This window comes from Schizosaccharomyces pombe, assembly GCF_000002945.2.
Source record: "Schizosaccharomyces pombe strain 972h- genome assembly, chromosome: II".
Taxonomy (NCBI): domain Eukaryota; kingdom Fungi; phylum Ascomycota; class Schizosaccharomycetes; order Schizosaccharomycetales; family Schizosaccharomycetaceae; genus Schizosaccharomyces; species Schizosaccharomyces pombe.
In genome coordinates this window covers 384,224-409,139 of record NC_003423.3, presented here as the reverse complement: position 1 = coordinate 409,139, position 24,916 = coordinate 384,224, and the positions used below count along the sequence as shown (strand labels likewise).

The 24,916-nt window shown below is 36.3% G+C and overlaps 10 protein-coding genes and 14 long non-coding RNA genes across 24 annotated transcripts; 11 read left to right on the top strand and 13 right to left on the bottom strand.

Moving 5' to 3' along the window:
* Positions 1 to 236: 236 nt before the first annotated feature.
* SPOM_SPNCRNA.4705 lies at positions 237 to 474 on the bottom strand. The gene has a single exon (NR_194063.1). It is a non-coding gene; the product is annotated as a non-coding RNA (long non-coding RNA).
* Positions 475 to 718: 244 nt separating this feature from the next.
* On the bottom strand, positions 719 to 920 carry SPOM_SPNCRNA.4704. The gene has a single exon (NR_194062.1). It is a non-coding gene; the product is annotated as a non-coding RNA (long non-coding RNA).
* Positions 921 to 1,231: 311 nt separating this feature from the next.
* Positions 1,232 to 2,272, bottom strand: idi1 (isopentenyl-diphosphate delta-isomerase Idi1; the record flags this gene model as incomplete). The annotated part of the gene is made up of 3 exons (NM_001021073.3): positions 1,232 to 1,689; positions 1,746 to 2,084; positions 2,149 to 2,272. 3 exons carry the CDS (start codon positions 2,270 to 2,272, stop codon positions 1,463 to 1,465), a joined length of 690 nt encoding a protein of 229 aa, NP_595164.2. The 3' UTR covers positions 1,232 to 1,462.
* Positions 1,243 to 1,994, top strand: SPOM_SPNCRNA.4703. Its single transcript, NR_194061.1, has one exon. It is a non-coding gene; the product is annotated as a non-coding RNA (long non-coding RNA).
* Positions 2,273 to 2,324: 52 nt separating the features above from the next.
* On the top strand, positions 2,325 to 5,041 carry sda1 (SDA1 family protein). The gene has a single exon (NM_001021072.3). It carries the CDS (start codon positions 2,719 to 2,721, stop codon positions 4,876 to 4,878), a length of 2,160 nt encoding a protein of 719 aa, NP_595163.1. The 5' UTR covers positions 2,325 to 2,718; the 3' UTR covers positions 4,879 to 5,041.
* SPOM_SPNCRNA.1354 lies at positions 2,695 to 4,916 on the bottom strand. Its single transcript, NR_150229.1, has one exon. It is a non-coding gene; the product is annotated as a non-coding RNA (long non-coding RNA).
* On the bottom strand, positions 4,927 to 6,606 carry gid9 (ubiquitin ligase complex subunit). Its single transcript, NM_001021071.3, has 3 exons — positions 6,217 to 6,606; positions 5,633 to 6,154; positions 4,927 to 5,582 (listed from the first exon to the last, which is right to left on the bottom strand). Exons 1-3 carry the CDS (start codon positions 6,442 to 6,444, stop codon positions 5,118 to 5,120), a joined length of 1,215 nt encoding a protein of 404 aa, NP_595162.1. The 5' UTR covers positions 6,445 to 6,606; the 3' UTR covers positions 4,927 to 5,117.
* On the top strand, positions 5,119 to 6,362 carry SPOM_SPNCRNA.4702. The gene has a single exon (NR_194060.1). It is a non-coding gene; the product is annotated as a non-coding RNA (long non-coding RNA).
* Positions 6,607 to 6,774: 168 nt separating the features above from the next.
* Positions 6,775 to 8,186, top strand: tho4 (THO complex subunit). The gene is made up of 5 exons (NM_001021070.3): positions 6,775 to 6,835; positions 6,877 to 6,945; positions 6,999 to 7,123; positions 7,230 to 7,296; positions 7,457 to 8,186. Exons 1-5 carry the CDS (start codon positions 6,791 to 6,793, stop codon positions 7,973 to 7,975), a joined length of 825 nt encoding a protein of 274 aa, NP_595161.1. The 5' UTR covers positions 6,775 to 6,790; the 3' UTR covers positions 7,976 to 8,186.
* On the bottom strand, positions 7,141 to 8,321 carry SPOM_SPNCRNA.1353. Its single transcript, NR_150228.1, has one exon. It is a non-coding gene; the product is annotated as a non-coding RNA (long non-coding RNA).
* Positions 8,147 to 10,137, top strand: plg7 (1-alkyl-2-acetylglycerophosphocholine esterase). Its single transcript, NM_001021069.3, has one exon. It carries the CDS (start codon positions 8,456 to 8,458, stop codon positions 9,770 to 9,772), a length of 1,317 nt encoding a protein of 438 aa, NP_595160.1. The 5' UTR covers positions 8,147 to 8,455; the 3' UTR covers positions 9,773 to 10,137.
* Positions 8,480 to 9,455, bottom strand: SPOM_SPNCRNA.4701. The gene has a single exon (NR_194059.1). It is a non-coding gene; the product is annotated as a non-coding RNA (long non-coding RNA).
* A 45-nt stretch (positions 10,138 to 10,182) lies between the features above and the next one.
* Positions 10,183 to 12,148, bottom strand: pka1 (cAMP-dependent protein kinase catalytic subunit Pka1; the record flags this gene model as incomplete). The annotated part of the gene is made up of 1 exon (NM_001021068.3): positions 10,183 to 12,148. The coding sequence occupies one exon, from the start codon at positions 12,146 to 12,148 to the stop codon at positions 10,610 to 10,612; it is 1,539 nt and encodes a 512-aa protein (NP_595159.1). The 3' UTR covers positions 10,183 to 10,609.
* A 907-nt stretch (positions 12,149 to 13,055) lies between these two features.
* Positions 13,056 to 13,468, top strand: SPOM_SPNCRNA.4700. Its single transcript, NR_194058.1, has one exon. It is a non-coding gene; the product is annotated as a non-coding RNA (long non-coding RNA).
* Positions 13,103 to 18,230, bottom strand: cut4 (anaphase-promoting complex platform subcomplex scaffold subunit Apc1). The gene has a single exon (NM_001021067.3). It carries the CDS (start codon positions 18,149 to 18,151, stop codon positions 13,775 to 13,777), a length of 4,377 nt encoding a protein of 1,458 aa, NP_595158.1. The 5' UTR covers positions 18,152 to 18,230; the 3' UTR covers positions 13,103 to 13,774.
* SPOM_SPNCRNA.4699 lies at positions 13,994 to 16,540 on the top strand. Its single transcript, NR_194057.1, has one exon. It is a non-coding gene; the product is annotated as a non-coding RNA (long non-coding RNA).
* SPOM_SPNCRNA.4698 lies at positions 17,007 to 18,023 on the top strand. Its single transcript, NR_194056.1, has one exon. It is a non-coding gene; the product is annotated as a non-coding RNA (long non-coding RNA).
* A 613-nt stretch (positions 18,231 to 18,843) lies between the features above and the next one.
* Positions 18,844 to 20,186, bottom strand: SPOM_SPNCRNA.1352. Its single transcript, NR_150227.1, has one exon. It is a non-coding gene; the product is annotated as a non-coding RNA (long non-coding RNA).
* Positions 18,952 to 19,636, top strand: SPOM_SPNCRNA.4697. The gene has a single exon (NR_194055.1). It is a non-coding gene; the product is annotated as a non-coding RNA (long non-coding RNA).
* SPOM_SPNCRNA.1351 lies at positions 20,152 to 21,337 on the bottom strand. The gene has a single exon (NR_150226.1). It is a non-coding gene; the product is annotated as a non-coding RNA (long non-coding RNA).
* mug2 lies at positions 20,320 to 21,984 on the top strand. The gene has a single exon (NM_001021066.3). The coding sequence runs from the start codon at positions 20,409 to 20,411 to the stop codon at positions 21,297 to 21,299; it is 891 nt and encodes a 296-aa protein (NP_595157.1). The 5' UTR covers positions 20,320 to 20,408; the 3' UTR covers positions 21,300 to 21,984.
* Positions 21,985 to 22,007: 23 nt separating this feature from the next.
* nat2 (N alpha-acetylation related protein Nat2) lies at positions 22,008 to 24,770 on the top strand. The gene has a single exon (NM_001021065.3). The coding sequence runs from the start codon at positions 22,131 to 22,133 to the stop codon at positions 22,632 to 22,634; it is 504 nt and encodes a 167-aa protein (NP_595156.1). The 5' UTR covers positions 22,008 to 22,130; the 3' UTR covers positions 22,635 to 24,770.
* On the bottom strand, positions 22,125 to 22,559 carry SPOM_SPNCRNA.4696. Its single transcript, NR_194054.1, has one exon. It is a non-coding gene; the product is annotated as a non-coding RNA (long non-coding RNA).
* cct4 (chaperonin-containing T-complex delta subunit Cct4) lies at positions 23,045 to 24,829 on the bottom strand. The gene has a single exon (NM_001021064.3). It carries the CDS (start codon positions 24,817 to 24,819, stop codon positions 23,236 to 23,238), a length of 1,584 nt encoding a protein of 527 aa, NP_595155.1. The 5' UTR covers positions 24,820 to 24,829; the 3' UTR covers positions 23,045 to 23,235.
* Positions 24,830 to 24,916: the final 87 nt, after the last annotated feature.

The window sequence follows — 24,916 nt, the reverse complement described above, 5'->3', positions numbered from 1 at the left end:
TCTATATAACTGTATATAATATATATATGTAAATTTTTTTTAGTTATCACGCAAGAAATATGGATCAGCCTCTATTGTAGCACTATTGTAAGTTGCAAAGACTTTGTTCCAAGAATAAATATTATTGAAAATAAATTTATAAATTTTTTTTTTTAACATATAAAATCAGCGTTATTGTTTTATGATTAGTAAAAGAATTAATAATTAATGGTAAAATAATACATTCTACTTTCTTGGTTACAGAGGACCTTTAAGTTACGAAAGTAAGTGAATTTAGGAAATATTAGGCCAAACATTTATGAAATAAACCCCATCTTTTTTGAGATCTAAATCAAATGAAAGCTAATCAATTAATAATCCCACAATTGTAAGATTTGATCTAGCTATGTATATAAGTCTGACGAAAAGAAAAAGTCAATAAACGGACTACTTCGCTTAAAAATAGACTTAAAAAAGCGAAACATCTCATATCTTCATAAAACATATGATAAATTAAAAGAAGTATTAAATTTTTTAATATTAACTCTTTTTTTTAAATAAAAAATTTCTTTTACTCAGAAACATCATAAATTCAATTATTATATCTTTAATAGCGAAATATTGTTCCAGTTTTTTCTCACGGTTGAATCGCGATTTACAATTATGATAACAAATCAAATAAATTCTATTTACGTACGAATAAAAGGTTAACGATTGTCAAATATTAATTAGAAATTTTATCAGTTCAAAAAATTGAAACCAGGTAGTTCCTATTACCACATTACTGTTATTTAGTATAGTTGCATGCAGAATATAGCTCCCATTCTTTTTTAAAATTCGGGGTTTCTTTTATAAAATGCTGAGCATCTTTTTTACTTTCAAGCATCAAATTTTTTTTGATGTATTTTACTTTCCGTAAACAATAGTACTCCAATATAAACTGATTAAAGTAACTTGTACGGTATAAGATTTAAGCATTTGAAGGGAATTTTTGTGCGAAATTGAAGCTTGATGTTAATGTTGGTAAATGTAGTGTCAATAATAAATAAATAAATAAACTACATATATAAAACATGTGTCGCAATGTGGAAAACAAGGTATAACCCTGTATCCTTAATATTTTTGAATTTACAGTTTTTATTTATTAGAAAGGATAGCATTCAAATTTTTTTAATAAACAAACAAAAAAATTTTTAAGAGCAGCCTTTAAAAATACATTTACGAATTAACGGTTCATTTACGCAACAAATAAAAAAGATAAGAAAATTGTATTTACAATATGCTCTTGGAGACATTGATGAAGTAAAAAAACTGAAGCAAAAATTTAAAGAACGAAGAAGTGTGGTGCAAAGAAATTTGGAACATCTAATATTAACTTTTCCACCCAAACAAATGTATGCTTTGAGCAACAAAAGGAGAAAAAGGAAGCCATACCACAATTCATAGCTCTATTTTTCTTTATCTCTGGTAAAATTTAAAGACTTTAGCAACGATGAATTAAGGTATCTTGGAATTTTGACGCATGATCTACATCCTGCCACCATTTAAACATAAAATGCTCACAAATAAGTTTGAACCATGGTGTGAATCCATATTGAGGATCGGAAAACATCTCTTTTAACTCTTCCATAGTAACATACTTATAGGCTTGAACTTCATTGGGATTGATATCCAGCTCAACTTTACCTTTGAAGAAAAGAATGTAGTCAACTAGAATGTCCGTTAGTCAAGTGTTCAATAAAGAGAAACACGGATCAACCACATACTTTCATGCTCTCCCCAAGCACCAGTACTAGGAGCAAGGTAATGGATTCGTGTAAGAAACTGAAATTTGTCTTTGGGAATATACTTGGCTTGAATACCCAATTCATGGAACAGCTTGCGTTGAGCTGCATTCTTAACACCTTCAACAGCTTCAGGTAAAGTATTACCACGTTCACCAGCAACATCCAATGGGTGGGAGCAACATGTATTCGTCCATAAGGATGGAAATGTAATTTTCTCTTCTGCACGCTGCTGAAGTAAAAGGCGATTTTGCTCATCAAAGATGAACATAGAGAATGCTCTATGCAAAAGACCTTTATTTATATTTTCCATCAAATGACCTAAAAGGCTTGTTAGAATGGGTTTCCTTCAATTTCATTATAAATCTCCAACAATCAAACATACACTCCTTTTTCGTTCCATATCTTAAAGGGACATCATTTTCATCTACAACGATACAAACTTCTTCCATCAACCTTAATTGTTCTTCATCATAATCCTTTTTCTCTTGTTGGGAACTCATAATCATAAAGTAGGCAAAGAGCAGGTACTTTATCGCTGGTGCAAAATATTGCTTGTCTATAACCAACCACAACAACACTAATTGGAAAACAAGTCTGATTCACTTAAAGCAAGAATTTTTTTCTTTCTGTTTGTTTTCCTAAAGTTTACATAAGTATTATTGAAAATTTGCTTCTTAGCTTAAATTTCTACCGTTAATTTTTTTGTTTCATTTTTCAGTTATAAATTGTGATTGCAATATCCCATTTACTCGTCTATCACTTTTTTTAATAGAATTGATTAATACTTATTAAAAATAAGCAGTCTATATTGCTAGACCTGGGCTTGCTGGTTGTTTATTATATCCCGGTTAAAAATTTTTTTAAGGGCTTTTTTCGCCTGTTACTGGTATTGCTACACTAATTGATTATTTGTACTAGTTTATGATTTATATTTTCACAAAGATACATTAATATGGTGAAAAGACGCACTGCTGCTGTTTTACCTAACAATCTTCCTCATCTACAACATCTGGTCAAAAAGGATCCAAAATCCTACAGAGAAGAATTTTTGCAGCAATGGAATCACTATGAAACCGCGCGCGAAATTTTTCTTGTTAATCCATCTTCAGACATTTCCGAATTTTGTTCATTAATCGATTTCATTTCCCAAACTTGTAATTATTATCATGATGTTACTGCCGACTTTCCTAGCGAATTAATTGAGCTATTACAAAAAAACCACACAATATTCCCTTTCGAACTTTGTGAAAAAATCGTTTTATGCCTTGTTCTGTTAAAAAATAAAACAGTAATATCTCCTATTACATTACTACAATGTTTTTTCCCGCTTTTCCGTGAAAATCCTACTCGTGGTGTTCGCGAACTTTTGTATCAACAGGTATCTCTCACCATTCGGAATGCCAATAAACAAGCCAAAAATGATAAGTTGAATAAAGCTGTTCAGTCTGCTCTGTTTACTTTGGTTGACGGTTCGGGTAGTGGTTCAGCAACACATACTGATTATTCTGGACAAAAGCGAGAATATTCAGCAAGTGAATTATCAGGTGTTTGGGCTGTCAAAATGGTTCGTGATTTATGGAAAAGGAATGTTTGGTCCGGTGATGCACGTGCCGTAAACATCATGAAATCTGCCGCACTATCATCAAACCCCAAAGTTATGCTTGCAGGGATTTACTTTTTCTTAGGTGCTGACAATCAAGAAGAGGAGGAGGAATCTGATGATGAGGGTCCAGATGTTTCCAAGCTTTTGCATCAAGCTAATGTAAATAAAAAGACAAAATCCCGTGAGGCTGCTTTGCTTCGTGCTCGCGCAGTTGTAAAGAAGAAAGAGCGAGGAAAACAAAACGTCCCCACAAACGTTAACTTTCCGGCTTTACAGCTTCTTCATGACCCTCAAGGATTTGCCGAAGAACTTTTTGAAAAGCACTTGGCTAGCTCAAAAAGCCGTCTGTCAATGGATCAAAAACTGGTGGTCCTTCGACTCCTTACCAGATTGGTAGGTTCTCACAAACTTACAGTCCTAGGTCTTTATTCTTTTTTAATGAAATATTTGACACCCCACCAGAGAGACGTTACTCAGTTTTTAGCATGTCTCGCTCAAGCTTCCCATGAATTCGTACCTCCAGATGCGCTTGAACCGTTAGTTAGAAAAATTGCCGACGAATTCGTTACTTCAGGTGTCGCCAATGAGGTTGTTTGTGCTGGTATTAATGCTATTCGTGAAGTTTGTGCTCGTGCGCCTTTGGCAATGACTCCCGACCTTCTTCAGGATCTAACTGAGTACAAATCTAGTAAGGATAAAGGTGTTATGATGGCTAGTCGTAGTCTCATCACTCTGTATCGTGAAGTTGCTCCCGACATGTTGAAAAGAAAGGATCGTGGTAAGCTTGCTTCTATTGAGATGAAAGATCGTACACCTTTGAAGTATGGTGAGGAGTTAAACGTCACCCACGGAATCCAAGGATTGGAACTTTTAGCTCAGTATAAAGCTGAACACGGAGAAGAAGGAGAAAATGGAGACGATTGGGATAATTGGGAAGTTTCAGAAGATGGACAGAATTCTGATGATAGTGGTGGCTGGATCGATGTCGATAGTGATGACAATATTGAATTAAGTGACAGCGATGAAGAGGAAGAGAAGGCCACTGCAAGAAAAGAATCAGATGAGAAAGGATCTTCTTCACAAAAGGAACTAGTTGATAGAATGACCGAGCTTGCGTCTCAATCTATTTTGACACCTAATGACTTGAAAAAGTTGGAAGAGCTTAGGGAGCAAGCGGGTGTTGATCGTCTCGTCAATGGACCTAAGCGTTCTTTAAAGAGGCCAGACGATGCCGTTGAGGCTGATGAAATTGAAGGTCCTAGAAAAAAGGCTAAGAACGACCGAGAAGCCCGTATTGCTAGTGTCATGGAAGGACGTGAAGGACGTGATAAATTTTCATCTAAAAAGGCAGGTTTTAACCCAACAAGTCTTTCTAACAAAAGAAAACAACGTAACAAGAACTTTATGATGATTAAGCATAAATTAAAAGGTAAAGCTGGACGAAGTCTTGTTCAAAAGCAAAAAGTTTTACGAGAACACGTAGCTCGTGAAAAAAGGAAAATAAAGTAAGATATTGATTACTATATTCGGTTTATGCTTTTCCTTTTGGGGCATCTTATATAGGTATATTTAATTAGGTTTTGGGTTTACATGATTGAGGGATAACCTATGGTAAAGGTGGATACTGGAAGTGAATTTAATAATATAAATTACTATCATTATTAAAGATAAACATATAAATCTCGTAGCGTCATCATAAAAAGTGTAAATCCTTAACTCACAGAAAATGCGTTATAGAATAAACAGTATCAAACCACATAAACTTTACGAAGAAGTTGGAATGGAAACTCTTTGCCAGAATAAGGGTCTCTAAGAAATCCTTCTCTAGTCCCATTAGCTTCGTTCCAACTTATGAGGCTCTGGATACCATAAACTCGACCGTTCGGGAAAGCAACAGGACAATTGTCGCTGTCAAGTCCTTCGCCTGTCAGAGAATCCACTATCGCAGACTGAGTAATATGGGCATAAGGAAGAGCTTTGCCAAGGTCATTTAAGCAGGGCGTACATACAGGGCATTGTTTCACAGTCTGGGATTGTAATGCTAAAGGATTATCATCATTCGCGTCAAGATAACACAACGGGGTTTTCAGGGAAGATAGACCAGCAGCTAACAATGCATGTAAAAGAGGTACAGACGGTATATTATGAACGGCAGTAAAATTGCTGGTAAACAAGGAAGCCAAATATTCCCATCGGTCATCGGATAGAAGCAACTAATTTGTCAGTATAAGCTAAGAGCAGAGGTCTCTCAATGTAAACTTACCGAATATGGTGAACCATTCGTAAATTCAGGAAAAGCTAGTAGGGCAGCCGCTAGCTGTAGTCGAGCAGGATGTTCATTTGCCCAAGTACCGAAGTGCGCTTTGGCGAATGCAATGGCTTGGCAAAGTTTTTTACTTTTTATTAATTCTATAAATCTCTGTAGTCGGACCTCAAGCTCTAATGTACTATTATTTTTTTTTAAAATTGCTCGATGCTCCGAACACCAAGACAAAACCTCTTTGAGCTCCTGTTGAAGAATGGAATCGTGAATGAGCTGATAACGCTTATATATGCCTAAATCAACCAAATTCTCCAACTGAGAGTCTTTACAAAGTAGAGCAGCTGCCCCATGGTACCCATTCGCCATCATATAATCAGCAACTAAACGATTCAGTCTGACTCTTGACCAATCTAAAAAATCCGCAGATTCCATGTCACGAATTCCTTGAAGACGATTCATGAACAACAGTCGTGACTTAGTTTGCTTGATAAACAGAGCTTCACAATCATGCAAATGCTTCATCTACACAAAGAACCATGTAAGTTACAAATATCCAACTCAAAAAAAGAATCAATCAAACTTACCTTCTTCTTTACAGTACTGACTCTTGAAAGGAGAGAATCTATTTTTTCTATTTTTTCATCCATTGATGCATTCTCTTGACTGATCAACGTTGTCAATGTGGAATTGATCACATGCGATTCATGCTCCAAGTGCCGCAAAATGTGTTTGAAGTTAATGCGCAATTGCTCAAAAGAGAGAAGAATACCAGGCTTTTCAAGTATATATTGCTGCTCTGGACGAAAATTCATGTTTGAAGGCAAAGTCTAACAAACTATTGGTAGATGGACCCAAAAATTTAAATCAACTAAAGAATATTGAATATTTTAAGAATAAGAAAGTAATTAGAAGAATTTGTTTAAATGTAAGGAAAACAGCAATTGCAGAAAGACGATGGGTTGTTGGCGAAAGATACACTTTCTAGGACCGTAGTGCAAGATGAATGAAAAATAAGGAGAGCTAAAAAACAATAAAAAAAGAGGTGCATATATTAATTTATGTCAGGAAAATCTGCAATTGGTATGGAAATCTCCTTTTTGGAATGCCCCGGGTTAATTTTTACCAGTCGACATTTTCGTGCCAAGTACCAATTTTCAAATGTCGCTGGAAAAGTCCTTGGACGAAATTATAAATGAAAGAACGGTAAATTTTTTTATTTTCGATATTTGTTTTAACAATCCTAGAATGGTTTTGATCACAAGCACAGTCGGCGAAGGGGATCTCAAAATCGTATTTCCAAAAAATCGCGATTGGTATGCTAATTTCGAGGATTAAGTGTTTATTTACTAATTTTTTACTTTTTAAGACCTACAAATTCAAAAGAGCATCAAAAGAACACAACTCTAGTCCAGACGATGGCCCGTGGCAGCATGACTTGGATCAAGAGCAGGATGCTCATCCAAGGACCACTCACCTACAGAAAAGACAACAGTATGTTTTGAATTTATAAGATAAGCTGTAAACTTTTTTATTACTCTATTAGCTCTTAGTCTACATGCACTGTTATTATCATTATATACTAACACAGCAATCTTAGCTCAGAAAATCGATTTGGGGTTCGTGTGGAAAACTTACATTATCAGGTTTTGGAAAAAGATGTTTTGGTAAGTGATATATGTTTACTATGTTTTCAAAAGCCTCGCTTTTAGTTTTCGATTGAAGATTATGAAACGAACCTGACAAAAAATCTCCCTGTCAAGCTAAGTAGAGCTTTGTTCCGATTTCGAATCGCTTTTTTTATTAATAAACTAACCTTTTCTTAAGTCTTTGTTTGAAAATTTCCATCCAATTCGCGTGATTATGAACTATGATCGTGCAGGTCGCTCTGAAGGCTCCTGCGATGTTTACTTTGAAACTTCCCAAGATGCTGAAGATGCCCAGAAGACGCTTCAATCTACGAACTTGAAGGGCTCCGAAATTCAAATTTCGAAAAAGTCTCCACCTTCCTTATTCGATCGGATTTCCGACATGCCACATTCAGCCCGCAAACCAAGCCGGTCTTCTCGTTCGAACCGAGGATTCAACCGTTCTTCAAAAAAAGACGACAGATCATTTCGTTCTTCTTCAAAAAAGTCTTCTAATAATTCAATTTCACACGAAGATTTAGACAAAGAACTTGACGAATACGCAATGTCATTTCACGCTGCTTCAACTGTGTCATCTCACTCATCACAGGATTTCACACCGTCAATAGCCAATGCTCATGAGAAAAACGAGCCTGTTGCTCCTTCAAAAGATAGTAATTTGACCGAGGAGATGGACCTCCAAATGGAAGCGGTTTAAGCTCGAATTGCTGTGCAAGTAACCCTTTTCCTATGCCAAAAGTTGATTATTGAGTCAATTGCTTTGATTTGTACATTATAAAAACGAACCGGCTAAAAGGACATCTTTCATCATAACCCCTTACTTTATATATAGATGCTCGTCAATTTCCATCGTCTTCCTTCTTCTACCACAATCGTACGAATCGTACCAAAAATTAAAATTTGCAGCAGACAGATTCATATTACCTTGCAAGGCCAAAAATTTATTAATTTTATTTTTTTTATTTATGTTTATAAGTGCTTGTTAACGAAAGAGATATTTTGTTTTTGTTTCTGGCATTATTCCATTCTATTCCTACTACAGTGATCATAGCAATTAACAATACATCATCACTGTGCTCTTGTAATTTGATTGAATCGTTTTTGACACAATCTTTCATTCTTTAAAATAAAATAAATTTATATATTTCTACATTACATTCTTATTTGTTAGGTAGAAATGGGATTGGGATTTTCTTCGAAAAAGCAATTACCTGCCTACTGTGGTCCCTTGCCTGTGGGGTCTTTAGTCTTAGAGCTGAGTGTTCCAGAGGAATTTCGATGTGAATATAAAACCATTGAACACAAACTAAGAACCGTAAAAGTACGCATTTTTTATCCATTGGACCCAACAAAAGATGTAGAGCCTCGCACCGATGAGCTTTGGTTACCATTCCATGAGGGTATACCCGAAGTTGCGAAAGGTTTTCGTTGGTGGCTTCTTCGTGCGTTCGCTTCTGGTTTGACCAACTTAGCTTTGCCCGTCTACAAAGGAGAGTTGTTTCATCCACCGAACAATGGGAAACTGCCAGTATTTATCTTCAGCCATGGATTGGTTGGCTCGAGAAATGTGTATTCTTCGTTATGTGGTACAATCGCTTCCTATGGTATCGTCGTCTTGGCCATGGAGCATAGAGATAACTCGGCCATCATATCTACAGTGCGTGATCCATTACATCCTGAAGAACCCCCGTACGTTGTTCAGTATCGCGAGATAAGCGACTTTTATGCAGACGCTACGGTTGTGCTTCAGAATGAACGACTTTTATTTCGACAGCAGGAAATCCAAATAGCCCTCCAGATGATTCGAAATATCAATGACCTTGGAACTCCGGACGAAAACTTACCCTTTCTTTGCTCTGTGGACTCTTCTTTTTATAATTCTGTTTTCCAATCCATGAAGGGTAATTTGAATACCGCTCAAGGAGAATTGATTGTTGCTGGTCATTCTTTTGGTGCCGCTACTTGCGCATTCATTTCCGGTTCTTCTACCAAGTCCTTATATAATGACTATATGTTTCACACTGAGTTTAAGTGCTCCATTTTATACGATATATGGATGCTTCCCGTACGCCAGCTCCATTTGAGTACGATGAGGTATCCTACGCTCATGATTATATCTTACGAATTTCGTCGGTTTGTCGACAATTTTCAAGCTCTCGAAAGTTGGCTTGTAAACAAGGATTCAGAAAACCAAAACGCAGGCGAATCCGCTGATGAGAAAATGTCTGTCGTTCCTTTAAAAAAATATTCCCACGTGTTTGTTTATGATGGAACAGTACATGCTAACCAAAGCGATTTACCGATTTTGCTCCCTCGCATGGTACTAAGGGTATTGAAAGGAAAATTTGAAGCAGACCCTTATGAAGCTTTACGCATTAATACTCGTTCATCTGTACAATTCCTTCGTGAAAATCATGTTGAAAATGTTCAGGGAGATAATGATCCTTCGTCGTTGCAAACAAATATTATTCCTGGGTGGGAAAGAATTATGTAGTATTTACCACTTTTACAAAGAGCTAAAAACTCTTAAAAACAAAACTCTTTTGACTTTTCTTGTCTTTTTATCTATCGCCGATGCTAATTATAATATTTATTGACTGTCATGCTAATGAGTTAACTGTTTGGCACAAATTTCTTATAGCTTATAAAGAAGATTTTCGAAAGCTTACCTGTTAATGTGGATTGAATATGGTAACTATTACTTTTTGGGAGCCTGTGCTTAGGACCGCGATGATTAAGGACGAACATTTACGCTAAGTGTGTGATTTTGAAAAATTTAGACTAATATTTATAATTTGTAATATGTCTTATATACTGATAGATTCTTTTATCATTTTACATTATTATTTATTCAACAAAATAATTTACCAACCAATTACGAATGAAACCACCATTAATTATAGATACAAGGAAATTCAATGATTATTAGCGGATATATGTATCTAGTTGTTGCACAGTTTCAACAAACAATGCTCTTTTGTCTGTTCAACATGAAGAAGAAATGACTTGGGGTTTAACATAACCATAAAAAAACAGAATATATAAATAAAATGGAGTGGAAATACATCAGAGCAGGCTAATTGCCTGGAAAAACATCAAAATAAATAGCTTCAACTGAGATCATCATATCCCATCCAAACATAAAGTCGGTCCATTACACCAGCACAAAAAACTGAAGCCAATATTGGTGAATTGCAAAATCAGTGCTACAAACGTCACTTGCATTGCACTAAATCAAATAGGCATTCGTTGCTCAACGCTTTAAGGCAATAGTACAATGAATCAATAAGCATTCGAGTATCTTAAAACAAAACAAACGTGGCACAAAACATCAAAAGTCCTTAAAGATAGAAGTAAATTCAGGATCTTCAGATGTTCCATAATCCGTAGCTACATCAGCATAAGCGTCAAATTGACTGGAATCACCCATTCCAGCTTGAATGGGAGGAACATACGGAACCTCAATTTTCCGAGTAAGGATCTTGTCCCAGCTGATATCACGGAACCAAGGGTGCATAATAATATCCATGCTACCATCTTTCAAATTTCCATAGCGGCAGGTTATGTCTCGCTGAAGTAAATGGCTCAACAAATCAATACTAGCAGGAGAAAAGTACGATGGATAGTTGACCTTGCCTTCAAGGATATTCTCATACAACTTCATTGGATTCTCAGAGTAAAATGGAGGATAACCCGCAAGCATTTCAAAGATAAGAATACCAAGGGACCACCAATCTGCAGCTTTGTTGTACGGTTTTAAAGATATGATTTCCGGGGCTAAATAATCGGGGGTACCACAAAGAGTACAACAGTTGCTAGTAGAGACGCGTTTGGCAAAACCAAAGTCCACAATTTTCAAATGACCAAACCGGTCAAGAAGAAGATTTTCGGGTTTTAAATCTCGATATACGATTTGATTGTGGTGAAGATAATCAAGAGCAAGGATCACTTCTGCTGCATAAAATTTGGCAACTTTTTCGGGAAATCGATGACATTTACGAAGCAAAGAAAAAAGCTCTCCTCCTTCAGCAAAATCCATGACCATAAACAGATTTTTGGCATCTTGGAAAGTACCCCATAGAATGGTAATGAACGGGTGTTGGACACGGGATAAAATGTATCTCTCATCGCAAGTGTGCTCTATTTGCTTCATATCAACGATTTTTTTCTTTTCTAAAACCTTGATGGCGTAATACAGGCGATTGTGATTCGACTGAACGAGATGAACTCGACCAAACGAGCCAGTGCCCAATGTTTGTAAGAAATTGAAATCTTGTATTCCATATCGATCTTTTGTGGTGTGGTCAGCAGGACGAATCCTTCGACGCTGTAAATCGAGCAGCTGACTAACCCGAACTTTACGAATATGGCGATCGCGTAGCCCATCCATAGCTGACCGTCTCTCTCCGTGTTCTGAACCTAGTTCACCACGACCGTCCCGCGAATGTCTTTGATGGCTGCTTTGGCTACTACTTCTACTCGCGCTTTCAGGAAGAGGTGAAGGGATCAAATTATCGATGTTTTGGTAACCAACAGAATGGGCACTTGCACAGCCAGACGTACTGGTGCTAACCAAGCTGTCGGGTTTTTTGCTTTTCGTGGCCTCTTCCAAAGCTTTAGGGATGCCCGAAGTCCACAGACTTGATTCATTATGGTTATTATGACCATTGCTTACACTTGCATCACTACCAACAGAATCATGAACAGAGGGTTTGCCATTAAAAGAATTTGTTCCATGTCGCTGCTGTTCCGAATATTCATTAACGCTGCCGGCATTCATAGATGGATGCAAAGAGGCACTTGTAGATAGAGTGTCAGTTGAAGAACCCACGTTAGTACTTCCTTTGGAAGCAACGGCAGTCGTATCCATGAGTACAAATGTGAAATAGCGTTTATACACGAAAAGATAATTAAAATTCACTAATCGTTCGTCAAACTTATAAAGTACCCGAAAACAAGAATAAGGTTAAAAGAGGTCGAGGCAAAAAGGTCGTTACCTTTGAACAACCTTCGAATATATGTATATAAACCGCAACAATAGCAGTAATCTTAGAGTTCTTTTTTGGTGCGCTGCTTATTATAGCGAAGCAAAAATAAATAAAGAATCAGCGTAGATAGAAAGAGCGAAATTTACTTCCTCTAAATAATTTATTAAAATAAAGAGGACAGCGGCAGAAAAGAAACTATTTTAAGTGAAATTCCAGTCGCTCAACACAAGTAAAAACCCAACAAGAATAAAGACAAATAATACTCGTTTGCTCAATCAATCCGGGCAAACGAAATCCTTCAAAGTAAAATTGGAAGCAACTTAATGTCTAACAAACTGTTATTCCAAAAGTACAAATGAACACGAACGATAATTCGATACACCTGAGACAAAAAATAAGAAGATAAGCTAAATCGACTCTGAGTCCTTCAAAGATAATCTATAGCAGACAAAAATAGATAACAATAGTTATAGCAAGCGTTCAAAAATACAAATTAACATAAACCGACGTTACAGATTCACGGTTTTCACAACAATACTGAGCCTTTCACTCTTAGCGCAGAACCAAAGGTGTATTAAGTAAAACTACAAGTCTTTTTGATACAGAAAGCTTTTGTAGAATTAGCGGCTTTCGAGAAACGAGCTATTCACACTTCCTATGCGTTCGCAAGCTTCAATTTGTGTTTTGCTAACGAAAGAAGTGTTGTGTCATAGGATGCAAGGTTGAAGTCATGCCCTTACTACCCCTCAAAAACGAAGGAATTTTTAATGAGGCGAATAATCGTACGTAAATTATAATAGGGGAATTTAATGTAGATCGTTACAAAACTTCAGCATCTCAGTGCATGTCGGATTTAAAGACTTCTATTTAAATTTTAAGATTGAATTCGTCAGGTGGATTTAGATGGTTTAATACAGTGTATTAATTATCGGGTGTAATTCATTAAATTATAATATTTGGAACCGTTACTCGAAAGTCATAGATTCGAACATCAAGAACTTATGTAAACAGCATACAACGATATAGTGTTAGTTAGTAGCTCGAAGTGTCATGCTTAAATCAATTAATTAACGAAAGGAGGGAAAAGATATAGAAAAAGGATAAAAAAGCTAATCTATTTTCAACGGCGCCTTGAGACAGGCGGTATTACCCCTTGAAGAACCATGGGTGCTTAGTAGTTGTCGCAATAATATTCTTTTTACTTTGCCCAGTGAAATAGTTTGAGCATCAGTATTCCAATTAACAATTTATTATTAACTTCGATTTCCTTTTAACAAACCATTATTTGAAGATAGCTATTAATCATGATCGTGAAAAAAGTGTTGCATTGGATATGCCACCTTGTATATTAATTGAGACATTAAGGTATTTATACAAGTCGTTAATTTTAAGGGGTTCTATTTTTTTAAACTTCAATTTTCCTTTTGAAGGATTGATATGATGGAAAAGATTTTTGGAAACCATTCAGCCCATTAGCATATCATATAATTAATAAACGTAGTTCATAATTATACAGATTCTTCATTATGATTATGAGAATACACATACTCCCATACTCTCAAACTCAAATCTTCTACCAAATCACGAGAAAGGAAAAGATATTGACGGGAGTGAAACTTATTCAAGAGCACACCAGTCCAACAAGACTCAAAAAATTGTAACAGTATTTGCAAACTTAATAAACGGTCTCTAGTTAAATTATCAAAGTCCATAGACAGGAGTAATTTAACGCCTAGAGAAGTTTTATTATTTGATTCTTGTAACGATGCAACGTTTAAGGGGCTATTCGAGCTTTGGAACAACCTGCTTGTTTTTACCAAGTTCCAAAGTGGGCTTGAGGTATCTTTAAGCTTAGGGAATAGATTAAGTGGCTCTTCTTTTGAACTTGTTCGGTCATAAGGCATCAGTGTCAGTGTTTGTGATTCCCTTAATAGTTCACGGTAATCACTGTTATTGTCCAAATCAATTTTTAAATTCCAATACTTATCACCCAACGTCGACACTGAACTAATGCTATCGTACGGCGGCAAAAGTATAGGCGCTTCTAGTTTTTGAACTGCGCCGCTTTTTTGAACAACATTTAATGGCACTATGCATGGCTGTTTGGTATCTTGATTTCTCGGGATAATACAACGTTCTTCCACAGCTAAAGCCCACAAATTTCGAGCAGCTTGCAAATGTGCACGATTATCTTGAGTAGTCCTGGGAAATTGCGGATAAAATGATATTAACAAAGCCGCGATTGCTAAATTACTGCGAGACAAACTATACCTTCCTCCACCTAGCGAAAGAATTCCGAGCGCCATATGAGTAGCCATTTGAGCCCCGTAGTTCACAGGCTCCATTCTCCCATGTAGTACTCTTAACCTTCTCAAAACATCTAGATCACAATAACCCGCCATAACACAAGAAGAAGACAAAGCGACAATTTGTGTACAGCGAATTACAGTCACTGCAGTTACTCTTTCATCGTGTGTTTTAGCAGGCAGATGACACAACCGAATGAAGCTATCTAAAAAGTTGATGAGAATTTCCTTGGCTTTCGGATTACCCGTTCCAGCAAACCTTAAACCTAAAGAAAAACAAATCCCTGCTAAGACATTATAAAGCAGCAAGTCGTCAGAAGAGAGAACCTTTTTTTCCTGTAAATCAAATTGTGAGAGCATTATATCAGGAATTTGATATTTCACCCATTCATAATCTGCTTTGACTTCATCCCACATAATTAAGTTTTTACCGGCAACTCGCAAAAGTATTAGATCTGGACGATAGAAATCAAGAAGATATCGCGATTTAGGAATATCAATTTTTTTCGCAACTTCCAAATCATTAGTCTTCATATATATCATAGTCAAAGCCATAATGGCCCCGGGAGAACCGGCTTCTAAAGACTGAAATGTAGCCTGACTAGATATTCCCACTTGTAGCCTTGAAACGAGTTTTAAATCAGACATGCCTGGAAGATTAGATCCTCTCCCTAAATTAATTAAACCAAGAGAAAATCCAGCAGCTAACTTATAGCCTTCATTCTTTAGTTCGCTTTCATTAGAAGCCAAAATCTCTTCCATGGTCACTTCAGACATGCGTCTATGACACGAATCATGAAATAATAAACCAATTCCTAGAATTCCTGCAGTCTGAGTTAATGGTGAAATATTCAATTCATTAGATCCAACTGGCAGTAATGCTGAAATGTGCACACTTAGCAATTTTGTAACCTTTGCATCCATACTCCCCAAATACGAGGATGCAAGTCCAAGTAAAAGGCCTATACTGGTTGTATCATGCTTGCTAGTAAGATAAATAAAAGAATGCCAGGTAGCAAGGGCCTTTAAATGACCGTTTAGCCCTAGACCAAAAAGAAATCCCGCATGGTAAGCAGTCAAAGTTTCAGGTCGATTGAACATAATCCAACTAGTGTTTATTTCCTTTGAAAACTTAGATATCGATAATCCTAATGCAACGCCAACATTAAACTCTGGCCACTCGGTTAATTCCTGTGTTACGAACTCTTTATTAGGTTGTATAATTAAAGTTCCAGGATGCAAGTGCAATGTAAAATTAAATAATCGTGGAGTGACCTTTTCCGTAGGTAAAGGATTTTTACTACCATACGTAAGCATACCCGCTCCAATTGGCACGGACAATGTTCTAACGCAAATGCATTGAGCAACTTTTTGTTGCATTGGTACTGAACTCAAGTCGACATCAAAGTGTTCAGTCATTATGGTGATTTGACTTGAATAATTTAAAAGTTTATTCACTTCTGCCAGTCGTCGATCCTCTCTAAAAATCATATCCGTTACAACCTTATAAGGATGAAACGACTGCGTGTCAACAAGTGTAGAATCGGTAACTGTACTAGTGAGTGCTTTTATTTCTTTGACTTCTTGATCCTGCTTATTAAAAACCCATTTAGGTGTCTTTGGATGTAAGAATGAATCAACGTCAAGGCGATTGACTAATCGAAGCTCTTCGCTTTCCCAATTCGGAGAATACTCTTCAGCGGCAATCTCGAGTACTGTAAAAATAATGCATAAAATTCCAAATGGGTATCTTTCACACCTCTTTCTTGAAATTCCTAACCGTACCATTTCTTCAACTAAGTTTTGAAGGGTCATATTAGGATTTAGCAAGCAATCGAGTAACTGCATTAAAGAAAGGGTTTGGGGAAACATAGTAGAGCAAGAATGTGGTAGCCCATAACTTTCCAAGCCATAAAAAGGTACTGTAGATTGCGACCTTAAACATTCAATAATCCACTGTAAAATCGATGTTGGACCAACAGGTTCCTCAACATCAACTTGAATCGATAAGGGTATAGATAGAAATGTTTCAGCGATATCAAAGTTATAATACTCGCAATACCGTGGCCACTTCAACCACGTGGTGATTTGAAGTAATAAAGCTACAAGCTGATCTTTACGAGGCTTTACAACCGAATCCAACCGCAATTCTTCAGATATAAAATGTAAGGTAATAGCTAAGGGCATCAAGTAATTTTTGAATGTTGAGTAATCAAGATGAGATGAGAGCTGAGAAGCAATAAGTATTTCTTTTTTAAAATGAAACTTAGAGGACAGACTGTAAGCTTCATTGCAATCTTCAATTGGTTCAACATGAACTTTATCTCGAGAAAAGAAAGTGAAACAGGCGAGTATTGAAGATATGAAAGCCTCATCATGGCTAAGCTTAAAAGCAAAAAGCGCGTAAAGATGTCCAGTATAAAAAATTTCATATTCACGCAAGGGCAAAACATAACGAATAACACTTAAACACCATTTTACCAAGCTATTGGATGCTCTGTTATCTAGAGATATATACCTCTGCACTCCATCGGTGTCCTCTAAGTAAAGTGTGGCACCATGCACACGAAATGAACGAAAGGTACCCTCAATAGGCAAAGATGGCGACATTGGAGACTCGAGACTCACCTTCCCCTTTGAAGACAGAACAACAATTTTTTGCAAATGCTTAGATTTAATAGCACTCAAATTTATTGCATGTAGTTGAAGCGAATCTAAGAAGTAAGGAGATCTGTCACGAACAAGGCGAAACAACATCATGTAGCCTTTTTCAAGCTCTTTCACTAAAGTGGTGATGACCAAAACACCATTTCCAAGGATTGAATCAAACGAAGTACTTCCGGTGATAGGAAAAGACTCTATGTGAGAAAATATGGTCGAATAAGCGAGTCCTTGTTCCTCGAATTTTTCAGAAAGACGAGTATTGGCGGTATAATGGATAGAATCAGAGCGAGTTAAGTCAGGATTCTTTTCACGAGAAAAAGAGCTTTCCCTTCTTCTGTTACGTGAGCTTTTTATTGACTGGTCTGACTCTGGATCAATAAAGCGACTCCTCCAAAAACTCAATTTTTTTTCTTTTTTATTATGTGTTACGACGATCTCTCCCACGACATAAACGATTGAATCAAACAGAGATAGTATTTTTTTTCCGTCAAATTTTATTAACGTAAGTTCATCTAAAGGATCGTTTAGACAAAAAATATGAGGCAAGTCAGTATTCAGATTCTCATCGCTCGAACGATGACGCTGAAGATATAGTCCACTTGGTGAACTCCATGCGCTTTCTGTTGAAAAAGGAACGTTTATAATATAAGAATCATTATTATTGTCGCCCACATAGTATACATATCCAATGTCGTCCAGAATCACAACAATTGCCTTTTTTCCAGATGCAAATGTAGTAATAAGGGCAGCATGTATCTTTTGTTGATCTACGGTATAATTAAATACACGATTTAAATGGTCATTCACAATATAATGCACAGCATCTCCAATGATTTCAACCCGATCATTCTCTTGCAAATCTAATGAATCCTTTAATTCAGGGTCTTGAATAACATTTGTTTTTAATTCTAGCATTTCAGCATCTAGTAACGATAATCAATAACTCAGTTCCGTTTACAATTTCGCATTTCCTTTTTAGCATGAAGTTGTAGGTGAAATCTGAGTGTCAGCGTATATCTAGTGTAAACAAACCAGCATCTCTTACCAAACTTACGTTAGCTAGACAATTAAAAAGTCAACCTACAGAACTTAGTGCTTTTACAAAATCAATTAAATTTAACTTGGATCTTTATATTCCCCAATTCCAGTATTTATCACGCATTGGTTTATTTGAAGACTAGAAATCTTTTTTTTGGAATACTGATAATTAAAAATACTCTAACGGGAAATTGTTTTATGCATTAAAATATCATTTTTGTTTCTCTTTTTTACAGGAATTTAGTTATAAAATCATGTCGATATAGACGACCGACTTGCCATTTCAAACTACAAGTCAGTACTTACATCCCCAGTGTCGAGGATCCATATGGAATATAAGATGCCTTACTATAGGAGTGTGTACGACAAAAGCAAGCAGTAAATTCCTTGAAGTTTAGAGTGAAGGCTTTGGGTGTTTCTATCATAACATGCAGGACTACTTAGACATTTTATTACTGTATAAAGGTTGAGCCATATAGCTGTATAGGGGGATGTAAATAATATTTTACCATACTTTATTCATTTATTTATGAAGATTTCAATGTTAAATATTATTTGGGTATAATAATGTTTGCTATATAAAAGGTAATTTCTGTCTACAGGATAATTATAGGTGCTAAAGCATAAAAGGTAACGATTGCAAGGCAATTTGTTTTTGGTCGAGTAATAAACAAAAAACTTCAAAATGAAGGACTTGACTATTTTTAAATTTTACTAACTTACGACATTTTTAATATGGAATGAGCTTAAGGATCTTTTGCCATCGTCTTGCATTGTGACAAACTTGGTGAGTATTCTGCTAATTTTCTAATATCTTCCATAAAAATATTGCAGTAACTTGAATGGAACAAGTGGTTTGTGCTTGCCTCTCGTTTAATCCTAAAGGTCACTAGTTTGTTTATATATTAGTTTGTAACATGATTATAGTAGAAAGCGTCACGAAGTCAGCGAAAAATTAAGAATTGAGGAACAAATCTAACTATGTATGAAGTGAGGAAACCCTTAGAAACCGAACATACTTGCAATGGGCTCTGAAGGCAAAAACTCTGCAACCCTGGAGTATCAAAAATGTATTTGGTATTCAGAAAAACTCTGCTTCAATTTGTTCTCATTAGCTTCGGTTATATGTTGCTTAAATCTACAACAATGATCAGGCCCCACATTTCAATGATTTTTCGCGAGAGAATAACTCTAATGAATTTATGAGTCGCATATTGACTATATAAAGCCAGTGAAACAAATGGCTTATAATGCAAAAAAATACGGCTATGAGCCTTCTAAATTAATATCTCCATAAAGTAAATATCTTAGATAATAAACTGTGGATTTCTTTGCAACAATTTCTATGCTCTATAATGTACTATCCATCCTGCTTTTGCAATAAATAGTTTATCATAATTTAATATACTTACATTCTATAATGTCAAATTAGCATGACTTGTTGAGGTTCTTTATGTTAAAAGTTAATGATACAATAAACCAGAGCAGCTAATGTAGGAAATTCAATGACAAACAAAATAGTCTGAAATAAAAAGAAATGATTTTTCTATAGACCCAATTAGTAATTCTTTGAAATGAAAAATGATTGCGATTGATCCACCAGAAGTTATAGAACGCTATGGGCAATATTGTAACAGTCATCCTTAGCTATTTACACAAAGGAAAATATATGACAAGAGATTTCTTTAGTTCGTACTTGATTAATCTCTCAGACAAATACAAAAAAAAGAATTATACTAAGTGTTTTCTTAGTAAATAGAACTCGGTTTCAATACCCAATGGTTAAAATAAGACAATGATTGGTATAGACAGTAGAATAATCGGCTATGTATACAAAACGGTTTTTATGCTTTCACTATAAAATATCTCAGCCTAAATTCTTAAATAACCTTTATGTTCACAAGATATTTCATTCTTTGTACATACAATTTAGAGCATATAAAACATCGGTAAAGCGCGTTAAAAATTTTAACGGTTTAAAACATGGCTCTCAATTGTCAGGGATTCACATCTGTTTACATGTCATGGGAGTTTATAAATGATCCAGTACAACATCTTTTCTGTATGGAAGTAGTTCCCCTTTAAGGGAATAATATTATTGATTGTCTTTACTATTTTCGAGCAACTTTTCAAGATGAAAAAAGAAAATTGGCAAAAAATTGAAAATGTGTATTTATTGGGAAAAAAAATTGATAAGGCCAAACGGATGGCAAATAAGGGTGAATCAAATACAAACATGCTCTCAACAGAAGAGAATATAGTCAAAGCAAAAGCTGTTTCTCGCAAAAAACCAGTTGACGTTTCTTACGCAGGGCTTGCAAGACATGAGTCTCATGTTGATACCGATTATCATGGGCAAGCCCTTAATACGGATAATCAAGATCCTAAAAATTATCAAGCTAGGAGCTTTGTAAAAGAGAATGAGCTTTATGAATCATCTCAAGACTGTGGACATAGCAGATTGGCCCAAATTCTAAGCGAAGAAAACCAAATCAAACGCCTTCCTCAAAGCGATAATACAACAACTGAAAGGATAATAGAAAATAACCCAAATTATTCCAATAAACCGAGTAAGCTGAAAAGAGCGTTGAGTGGGGAAAACAGTGTCTTTTCCATCCATCAAAGAAATACCCTGTCACCATCTTCTAATCTGCCACGCATTCCAAGTGATTTGTATGATATTAAACAATTTCTAGAGAATTTAGATGCTCGTTCTTTTAAATCAGACATGGATTTAAAGCGGTCCCAAAACATGAGAAGGAGAGCAACTGGTTATCCGGCCATCGTCGTGCCTTTTCTAAATGGCAGTTTACCCCAGGCCGATTTGCCTCCTTTGCGGACGATCGAAGATATAGATAACCTAACTAGAGAGCAGTGCTTAACATTTATTCAGGGTTACGGAATTCCCATCGATTCTTCTGATACTGTTTATCTCAAAGAAAAGCTTCGAGATGCCATAGGAATGAGAGCATTCACTGACATGAGCTTCGAGATGAATAGCTTTCATTTGGAAAGCCCTAGGTGAGACGCATGGTGCTGGTATACAATGATGTTCGTTCGTTTGAATTTCGGTCAGTCTTTAACCGCAACTTAGCTAAAACTTCTAGAAGACGGAAGAGAAACAAGGATCTGCACAGAGTGCTTGCACTTCCCAAATCCCTATCCGAGGAGTAACTTATTTATTTATTTGTTTATTGTGCTTTCTTCTTTAGCACACAATACACGCAATACCCCCAATATCTATAAAACAACGAATAAATTATCAATTCATCTTTAACACTTTGGTTGACGATTTGCAGATTAATCCGTTAAGCAATGCATAGCGCACTGGAATGTTTATGCTCATTTTCATTGCGCTTCTCTGCGGTGTATAAAAGTAATTTAGCGAGTTATCGCATATAACCGATCGTAAGTAATATTTTTATTATTCCTTTACTGAGACTTAACGATCTGTTAACGAGAGAAATTCTGTTTATGAAAACGAATATAAGTTTTTCTTTATTTTTCTTTTCTACAATGAAGGTTGTGATAACAAAAGTCACATGCCAATTAACTTTTCAAAAGATAAATATTTGAGCATACCCGGATTCCAGTTGTTCTATAATAATAATTTACAGTATTCCAATATAGCGCATCTATTTTTATTACTCTTATGTATTTATAACATATTATATCATTCGTCCTTAATTATGTCTATATCATACATATAGAGAGATGGTTGTAATGGTAAGACATCTGATGAACATCCTTGTTTTGTCTCTCTGAAAGCAAAACTTACATTACCTTTTTATTCAATTGTTGAATAAGATATTCCATATTCTAAGGATATAACTTTGCGGTTGACAATTCGTTGGGAATGAGCAATCTTTGGCGAAACTTGAAATCCGTACGACTGCCATTTCGAAGAGCTCCAACTCTTCCACTTTATAATGTGCCTGTAAGACGATCAATATCTTCTTCTTCTTCGATTCCTCCTTCTTCCTCTCCGCCTCCTCGATTAACTATTACCCAGAGAGTAAAAGAACTTACGAAAAAGTATGGATGGTGGTCTTTGGGAGTCTACATTGGTATTTCAGTGCTTGATTTTTCTGCTTCGTTTGTCCTTGTGCGTACCTTGGGTGCAGAGAGAATTGGCTACCTTGAACATTCGATCTTGAATAGTATTCGTCGATATTTTAACTGGGAAATTCCTGAATCAACAGCATCAGGAGAACCGGAGGCGTACCATTCTAGCATTTGGACGGAACTGGCCTTTGCTTACGGGATTCATAAAGCTCTTGTTGTTGCTAGAGTTCCTCTTACTGCAGCAATTGTACCTCCCTTGGCAAAGCGCTTCCGTGGTCCACGCATACGTCCTTAAAACGTTTTTTGCTTCAATTATATCCCTAAGTTTTTTAAGTAAAAAAAAGCTCTCTCAGAAAAAAAGCCGCTTCAAAAGGTGGATCTAGCAATGAAGCTTTCAGCAATGCAAATTTATGATAAAACCGATTTAGACATTATGAACTCAAAAGTTTTATCGTTCGTTTTTTGGATACAATATTTAACAATTTTTTTATCGATTCATTTATTAATTTATCTACTAAAGACTCTATAAAAGCTAACCATACATCGATTGACCGCATTGGTATCGACACCGTGTCATTAAAAGTACAACTTAACTCACACATTTCTTCTCTAGTCTCAACTTAATTTTGCAAATCTGTGTGCTTTTACTAATTCTTTGTCTGAAAAGCTGTACTTACTGCCGTATTTGATAACATAGTTTATACCTTAAAGTAAACAGGCCGTCTACTTGCCTTCAAATACCTTATCAATAATCACCAAAGAACGAATTAAACCTAATAATAGACTCATTATATGTTACTATACCAAACTTCTCAACTCTTCTTTATCAAGATTTAACAATGTAAATTCTTCTTTTCTCTTTCCTGTAATCCAATTTTCGGAAGGGAGACGAAACCCTAACGAGCTAAGGTAATGTCGTCAATCTTCATGATCATCTTGGTCGTTTCAGCAGCCAGCTGTATTGCACTAATGTTGACGAGCAAGGGTTGCAAAACGTTTTCTTCTAAAATATTGGTCACTATACCCTTACGAACATTAATACCCGCAGTCTTTTCACCGTTAGCATGACGACTACGCAACTCAGTAACAACCTGAATAGCATTCAATCCTGCATTCTCAGCTAGTGTAACAGGAATGATTTCTAAAGCTTCCGAAAATGCACGGATACAAATGGCCTCACGTCCTTCAAGCTGACGTGCATGCTCCAAAAGACGCTGAGCGGCCTCAATTTCGGGAGAACCGCCACCTGCAATCAAAGCACGCTGCTTGACAAGACAGCGGATAACGCAAAGAGCATCGTGAAGAGAGCGTTCTGCCTCTTCTAAAGTCAACAGATTAGCACCTCGGCATAATATGGAGACTGTTTTTCCAGCATTCTTAACACCACTAAACTTTACGATTTTTTCACCAGAAGAAGATGTCTCTTCTACTAAATCCGCATGTCCTAGTTTATCCTCTGCAAAGGATTCAATATCAGCAATAGGTTTGCATCCAGTAGATTTACAAATGAATTCCACCTCATCACGCTCAATGTCTTTAATTACCATAATTTTGAGTTTGGCCAAAAAGTGTAAAGCAAGATCATTAACAGCATCCCGGAGAATTGACTTTTGTATGAGAATAACATTGGCACCTGCCTTTTTTATTTTTTTGCACATATTCAAAAGATACTGACGTTCTTCCTTAAGAATCTTATCCATCTGTCTGTAATCATTGACTACTACTTGATTTTCCATATCGGGTTTGGGAGGAGATAATTGAAATTGAATAAGCGCAATGTTAGCCTTTTCAATCCTTGTGGGACCGCCAGCGCTCTTGACTGCCGTTTGTGTCAAAGCCAATCCGGGAATTAACTCGGTATCGTCAATAATACCACCTAATTTTTTAACAATACGAATATCCTTCAGATCCACATTTGTCGCAACACGAGGGTCAATGACCTTTAATACGGCATCTACAGCAATTGGAGCTAAAAGGTTACTGTATTGTGAAACAATTTTGGAATTTAGAGATGTGGTTGCTGCCCTTAAGAGTGATTCACGATCAGACAGCTCAATGGCCAAAGCATTCTCTTTCATGCAATCAACAGTAAAACCTGCTGCTCTTTGAAAAGATTCCGCGATAACTGTTGGGTGAATTCCCTTTTTTAAAAGCTTCTCAGCGCATGCGAGCATGGATCCTGCTAAGATAACTACACTGGTCGTACCATCACCAGCTTCAACGTCTTGTGCGGCACTTAAGTCGACCAGCATCTTCGCAGCGGGATGAAGGACGGACAAGTGCTTCAAAATAGTTGCACCATCATTTGTTAGAATAACTTCACCTTTTCCTGTTTGAATCATTTTGTCCATTCCCTTCGGTCCCAAACTAGTTCGAATCGCATCGGCGACTGAGCGAGCCGCCATAATATTTGAAAGCCGAACCTCTTGAGGCTTTTCTCGGTCTTGAAATGCCACGGGAACCGTTGCTGCTTTCGACATTGTGTTTGGTGAAGGAGAGCAACTCTACTTCGTTTGCTTTACCTTGGGACTTCTTCGTGCACTGTAAACTACTGTACTCGAAGTTTTGTTATTGTAT

Excerpts from the sequence above, each read along its gene's own strand:
- sda1 (NM_001021072.3), top strand. The coding sequence starts at position 2,719 with ATGGTGAAAAGACGCACTGCTGCTGTTTTACCTAACAATCTTCCTCAT.
- gid9 (NM_001021071.3), bottom strand. The coding sequence starts at position 6,444 with ATGAATTTTCGTCCAGAGCAGCAATATATACTTGAAAAGCCTGGTATT. Across the intron at positions 6,155-6,216 it reads TCAGTACTGTAAAGAAGAAG|ATGAAGCATTTGCATGATTG; the intron begins GTAAGTTTGATT and ends TTCTTTGTGTAG. Across the intron at positions 5,583-5,632 it reads CGAATGGTTCACCATATTCG|TTGCTTCTATCCGATGACCG; the intron begins GTAAGTTTACAT and ends CTGACAAATTAG.
- tho4 (NM_001021070.3), top strand. The coding sequence starts at position 6,791 with ATGTCGCTGGAAAAGTCCTTGGACGAAATTATAAATGAAAGAACG. Across the intron at positions 6,946-6,998 it reads TTTCCAAAAAATCGCGATTG|ACCTACAAATTCAAAAGAGC; the intron begins GTATGCTAATTT and ends TTACTTTTTAAG. Across the intron at positions 7,124-7,229 it reads CACCTACAGAAAAGACAACA|CTCAGAAAATCGATTTGGGG; the intron begins GTATGTTTTGAA and ends CAGCAATCTTAG.
- plg7 (NM_001021069.3), top strand. The coding sequence starts at position 8,456 with ATGGGATTGGGATTTTCTTCGAAAAAGCAATTACCTGCCTACTGTGGT.
- cut4 (NM_001021067.3), bottom strand. The coding sequence starts at position 18,151 with ATGCTAGAATTAAAAACAAATGTTATTCAAGACCCTGAATTAAAGGAT.
- mug2 (NM_001021066.3), top strand. The coding sequence starts at position 20,409 with ATGAAAAAAGAAAATTGGCAAAAAATTGAAAATGTGTATTTATTGGGA.
- nat2 (NM_001021065.3), top strand. The coding sequence starts at position 22,131 with ATGAGCAATCTTTGGCGAAACTTGAAATCCGTACGACTGCCATTTCGA.
- cct4 (NM_001021064.3), bottom strand. The coding sequence starts at position 24,819 with ATGTCGAAAGCAGCAACGGTTCCCGTGGCATTTCAAGACCGAGAAAAG.